The following is a 6,624-nucleotide window of genomic DNA, read 5'->3' on the forward strand; positions in this document are numbered from 1 at the left end:
TCTGTATGTTATTCCTTCCTTTGTTTGTTCTTCTTTTTTGCTCATCCTTCCTTTTCCGGTTTCACATTTCATTTTATACAACGTCTTTAGTTTCCTTCTGCTTATTATTTGTCATCATTTTGCCCTTCACTTTATTTTATCTCCATATTTCTGTTTCTTTTAATATCTTCCTTCCTTTGTGTGTTACTACTTTCACTTTTTTTTAATGTACTGTCATTTTCTGGCATTTATAGAAGAACAATATAATATAAAGTATGCATGAATGCAACAACAATCAACAATTTAAGAATGCAATCGGAAGCCATTTCAATAATTATTATTCATTCCTTTTACATTTTGCATTCAAGCTAAAATAGAAACGTGTAGCTGTAAGTACCCGACACGCCACTGGGTGGCGCTGTTACACAAGACTTCTGAGAAGTGACCTGAACCCAGAAGTTATCATTAGTTTTATTTTACTTTAGCACCTATTTCTTTTACATTTCTTATTGCATTTCACTTTTTTATAAAACACAGAAATGTACACCAAGAGATGCTGCAAAGCCACTTTCCACTTCACAGTATTTTGAGTAATTAAAAGTTAAAATGGAGCACAGCAACGCTGAGAATTTGTTTGTGCATCATGTCAAGATTTTGTAAATAATCAAAGCTGCAGGCTGTCCAACAGGTAATAAAGTCTGTGTTACAAAGACACTTCATATGGTGAACAAAATAAGACTGAGAGATGACTTGTCCTTCACTTCCTCCTTCAAACATACACGCAAACATGTAGTTTGTATTATCTTTGTTTTATTACCGCAATATTTACATATCCGGCTGAAGGTAGCGTCATAAAATCAACTGCTGATAACAACATGACGCCAGACTGTAAACGGTTACACTGCTTCATTGTTTGACTCCGGAGAGGAAAACGAAACTCAAGTGACTGCGTCGGTTGAGCTCTGCATGGGCGCGGCTGTCCGGGCTGGTGATGATGTGGTGGAATCAAAACGAAACCTAGCACGTACTACTTAACTTAAAAAAACAACTCCTGACCGATCAGGTCTATCAGCAGCCAGACAGCGACTGATTTGGTGATCTAACCACGCGAAAGATCTGTTTAGCACGCAGGGAATGAACACGAGGAGCTGAAGACTTCAGACCGACAAGAGAAACATGTCGACTGCGAGGTAAGAGTTTACATATTTGAGCTACTTTTGCTCAGAAAGACAGTAAGACCCACTGGTTTCTCTGCGCATGCGCGCGGTGTGTTCGCCTCTTCACGGCTGCAGCGGGGTTTTCTGTCCGTCGTCACACATTCACAAACGCAGATCTTCAAGACACATTTCATATCCATTGCGGCGATTGCGATCGTACAAATATGAAGAAGTATATTAAATATAAATATATTTATGAAAAAGATCGAACTGGATTCGATCCCAGTCGAGCAAAAATGTCAATAGACTTAAAGACGGTGGCCACCAAGTAATAGTTACTCATGATGTCACATCTTCTCTGTGTCCAGGGAACTTCTCGGTTATATCGGGCTGATATTAAAACGCGTCCAAACATAATTAGCGATGCTTTTTTTCGCGAGGCCACGCATTTTAACAAAAGACAATTGTACTTTTGGGATGAAGACAGTGACGTCCTACTGTGAAAAGACACTAAACACATTGCAAACACTGGGCCACAGGAGGAGTGGAATAATGTTCTGCCAGCAAAAAATGAAGAAGATATTGCTGGAGATTTTCACCACACATCCTTTGCGTTTGCGGCGATTACGATTGTTTAAGTGAGCTCTCCATCATAAAATATAAAAGTTTAAATGTAAGTACCCGACACGCCACTAGGTGGTGCTGTTACGCAAGACTTCTGAGAAGTGAACTGAACCCGGAAGTTATCACTAATTTTATTTTACTTTCGCACTTTTTATATTTGTATACTTTTTATATTGAATATAACTTTTTTATGAAAAAATGAATTTAGACCAAAAGATGCTGCAAATCCAGTGTTTTTTGTTTGTGGTTTACTTTGTGGAGGGTTTGTGTGTCTGCATCCTTTTTGTCGTTGTTGTGTTGTCTTTTGGGATTTCTCTGTAGTTTGTCTCTTTTGTTGCTGTTTCTTAGTCTCTGTGTTCATTTGAGGTCATTTAGTGTCTCTTTGAGCTTATTTAGTGTCTCTTTGAGGTCATTTAGTGTCTCTTTGAGGTCATTTAGTGGCTCTTTGAGGTCATTTAGTGTCTCTTTGAGGTTATTTAGTGTCTCTTTGAGGTTATTTAGTGTCTCTTTGAGGTCATTTAGTGTCTCTTTGAGGTCATTTAGTGTCTCTTTGAGGTCATTTAGTGTCTCTTTGAGGTCATTTCCTGCTCCTGTCGGCTTAACTTCAGTATGTTGTTTCCCTCTGGAGATGCAGAGCTCCACTTGAGTTTGAATCAGTTTTGGACTTCACAAACTGGATGGTGTTTTGTGTTGTAGACAGGAGCTTCAGGAGGCCTTGTGCTGCTACATCAGCGACACCCTCTTCTACATCGACACAGTTAGAGAATTCTGCGAGAGGAGCCAGAAATGGATGCTCAGGAGGGAGACGGAGCTGGAAATGATGATGGACATCAAAGACAGGGCCGACAACATCGACCTAAGCATGGACCATGTCACCCAGTCAGAGACGAAATTCAAGGCCTTTGTGGAATACATGAAGAGCAAAGCCACCCAGGTGACTGCAGACAGCCGGCGTGCAGAGCTGGAGGAAGAGCTGGCTGCTGTGCTGAAGCACACTCTGGGAGGTCTGGAGAAGCTGGACTCCTTTCTGGATGCGGTGGAGAATCTGGCGGTCACCTCGCTGCATGTGTTCACGCCGGAGAATCAGGTGCTCCGACTGCCAGAGGGGATCAGCCCTGAAGACGTTCAGTGTGTCATTGCGGCTGCACGGATAATCTGCCCTTATCTCCTTGTGTTTAAAAGAGATGCAAACGACTTCTTCCTTCCCAAACTGAAGAATGTGGAGGTGCTGTCGTATCAGCTGAACGAATACATTAAGACCACCGGCAACATCTGTGGGAGCTTAATGAAAAGGTGAAGAGACGTTTCAGAATATAATGTATATTTAGCTAAATAAACATCTGTTATAAAACATGTACTTGTGTCTTGTAACAGCTCCTTCAGTGACTTTTCCATGGAGATGAACGATCAATCCCTGGTGGACCTTGATGTGGATTTGTCTGAAGATGACAAACAAAAGATGATTTCTCAAATTATTGAGCTTGATGAAATCAGGTGAGCGTTAACCATGTTCGGTTATTTTGCAGTGTGGCTATAAATATGAATATGCATTTAAAGTGAAGTGTACATCAGGTCATGTAAATTACATATCGATCCGATGCCGTTTGGCTGATTTAATTTTGCCTGTAGGTTGTGCGATGACAATTTGAAAAAATGAACATGTCCTGTGGCCCGGCACCATGCATGAGGAGTTTTGGGCTGATTGCGTGATGTATATCGCAGTTACAACAGCTTTCTATAACATAGCCAACACACAAAATGGGTGTGTCTTTGGGTCCACGTCACGTCGAAGCCATTCAGTGAAAATGTGAATCAAGCACAATCCATACTCACAATGGTCTTGAGATCATCCTTGAACAGAATTGAAGTCGATTTGATAAAAAAATTATAGGAGGGGTTGCATAAAGAAGAAAGGCAAAAAAAGCGAAAAATGACAAAAATGCGGCAAAAATCCGAAATTGTCCTAATTACTGGAGTGTGTTTAAATAGCAAGACTGATTTATTGAATGTTAAGGGATGCAATGTGCACATATACAAAAAACATCGGAGTCATTAGTCCATATAGTTTTAATGTTATGAGTATTTAAAAACAAGACACGCCCTTAAGAGGTTAATTGATCTGACTCTCCTCAACGCAATAAGATATCAAAAAGCTTTCAACTCAATCTTGATGATACAGCTCCATTCATGATGCACAGCAAGTTTGGCAGGAATCGGACCCAGCGTTCTAGGAGAAAAGTGCAAAAATGTGTTTTTCACCAAATTCAAAATGGCGGAACATTTTGGGAGGCGGACTTTAATGTGTGAATTTTATTTAAGTTAATCGGACAATCTGGGCGAGGGGCGTCACCGGTCCAACTTCCAGGAGGCGCTGGAAAGACATTTCTTTTGACACAAATTGTATGCCTATTTCATACGTCTATTTTCACCGGTCCTGACAAGCATGCAAAATTTGGTGCGTTTTGGAGTACGATAAGTCCCCCAAAATGACACCCAATGTTCTAAAATAAAAATCAGAGGCGTAATAATATAATACCCCTAACAGTTTCAATAGGATCCTCTCGGACTGACTATGTCAGCTGCTTGGACCCTAATAAGGACTCAGAAATGAAAGAATTGGGTAATGGTTCTTCTCCAGCAGGAGTTAACACCTCATTTGTCATTTATTCCATGAGATTGTAGCCACTTCTCCTTATTTATTTGTTGATTTTATTGATTCTTGTCGCCTCTTAATGTGAGTTTGAACAAGAACCAGATCATAAAGCCAATATTTACAGTAACATGCTAACCTTCTGAGATGAGTCATCTTGTTTCTTTGCTAATGTCTTCTCTCCTCTTTGTCAGGATGAACCAGAGCTTCCGGACGGTGTTCTTGTTTCAGGAGCAGTATTCTGACTTCATCAGTCAGTTCAAAGAGCGACGGGACAGGATGCTGCAGTCTCTCACCGAGCTGGAGGAGAACGCCGTCCAGCTCGACAGGATGAACACGGGGGCAAAGATCTCCAGCGTGGCCGGCAGCTCAGTGGGGGCAGCCGGAGGTGTGCTCTCCATCGTCGGCTTGGCATTAATCCCGGTCACACTTGGAACGTCTCTAATTCTGACGGCGACCGGGGTGGGGATGGGAATCACCAGCGGAGTCAACAGCATGGTCACCACTGCCACGGAGATCAGCGTGAACCGTAAACATCAAAAGAAAGTCGGTGAGATCTTCCAGAGCTTCATGGAGGACGTGCAGAGTCTGCAGGATTGTCTGGATCAGATCACCAAAAGGGAAACGAACCCAATGGATGTGGTTCTGGGAGTAGGCAAGGTGCTTTGTAAAGCTGTCACTATTGGAAAGGGTATTGATTCTCTCATCGATGCTGCCTCGGCTGCTCAGATATTGAAAAGTGAAGAGCTGGCTGTCAGTGTGGGCAAAGTGGCACTGCAGGAAGGGAAAGTGTTGCGCAACGTGCCCAGGGTGGCGGCAGATCTCCCCGATATCGGCCAGGCGGCAGTCAAAGGGTCTCTTGCCTTCTCCAAGTCGGCCAGGGCCGGTCTCATCGGGCTCAATGCGCTCTTCATCGGCCTGGATGTCATCTTCATCTGCAAAGACAGCGTCAGTTTGGCCAAAGGCCACAAAACTGAAGCGTCACAGTTCATCAGAGCCAGAGCCGCTCTCTGGCACTCGGAGATGGACTCGTGGCAGAAGATCTACGGCTTCCTGCTCAAAGGTCTGCCGAGATCAAAGTGGAACAAAGCCACCCTGGAGACGCCATTTTATCCAGAGAGGGAGACGAAGAAATGCAGAGAAACGGAAAAGAACATTTTGTTTGATGAAGTGGATGAAAAAGAAGAGAAAGAAGAGAAAAAGTTTTGTGTGATACAGTAGACGATGATCAACTCACTGCATCCAACATCATCAAAATGTAATCAGCTGTTCTCCTCATGGCGTGAACCAATTTATTAATATTTTTAAAAAGTTGTGTGTGATTCATCAAACATCAAAATGTCTCTTTGAGGGATTCTTAATGAACTGTTCATGACAAAGTGTGTGTGTGTGTGTGTGTGTGTGTGTGTGTGTGTGTGTGTGTGTGTGTGTGTGTGTGTGTGTGTGTGTGTCATTTAGCACTTTAACGTATTAATTAAAACACTAGTGAAAAATAGAATTACTGTTTTATTTCTATAAAATTAATTATTATGCATATTGCATCCTGTACAATCTGTATGCTCTTTATTATTGTGTATGTATAATTCAATCTGCATATTTCTCTTGCACAAATGAATAAATACAAATTTGAAAATAAAATGTTTTTTCTTGTTAATCCAAAAAACAATGGCGCTATTAATGCTGGTTTTGTTTTTATAAATACACGATCAGTACATATACACCATTACAGCTCTTCTGTGCCAGTTGCACATTACTTTCTAATGTTTATTTGGCCTTTTTGTTTGTGTGTGTGTGTTCATGTGGGTCATCTAATGAAGGTTTCTCGCTGCTTCTCGCTCCATCCAAATGAAGCCATTTCAAGAATTATTATTTATTACTTTTACATTTTACATTCAAGACAAAAATAGAAAAGTTTAGATTTAAAGACGCGATACGGGGCTGAATGGGGCTGCTGCAGATAACTACATCACGTGAGAATGTAACTGGTCCTGCAAGTTACACTGCTTCATTCCTCTGGAGAGGAAAACAAAACTCAGGTGAACTCGATTGTTGAGCAAATATGTTATGTGGACTGATGATGATGATGATAAGGAAAAAAGAACAAAAAAACTCCTTATCGACCGATCAGATTGCGAGTATCAGCAATCAGTCAGGGACTGATCTGCTAATCTAACCACATGAAAGATCTGTTTGTATGTTATCAACCGTCTGGTA

At 41.5% G+C, this 6,624-nt stretch overlaps 1 protein-coding gene across 1 annotated transcript; it reads left to right on the top strand.

Annotated features, from left to right (window-relative positions):
• The first annotated feature begins 991 nt into the window (after positions 1-991).
• On the top strand, positions 992-5,953 carry LOC137786955 (uncharacterized). The gene is made up of 4 exons (XM_068579103.1): positions 992-1,169; positions 2,457-3,053; positions 3,135-3,254; positions 4,605-5,953. Exons 1-4 carry the CDS (start codon positions 1,156-1,158, stop codon positions 5,629-5,631), a joined length of 1,758 nt encoding a protein of 585 aa, XP_068435204.1. The 5' UTR covers positions 992-1,155; the 3' UTR covers positions 5,632-5,953.
• Positions 5,954-6,624: the final 671 nt, after the last annotated feature.

The sequence above is a fragment of the Clinocottus analis genome, unplaced genomic scaffold (assembly GCF_023055335.1).
Source record: "Clinocottus analis isolate CAN_PGR_092001 unplaced genomic scaffold, fCliAna1.0.p SCAF_16, whole genome shotgun sequence".
NCBI classification, from domain to species: domain Eukaryota; kingdom Metazoa; phylum Chordata; class Actinopteri; order Perciformes; family Cottidae; genus Clinocottus; species Clinocottus analis.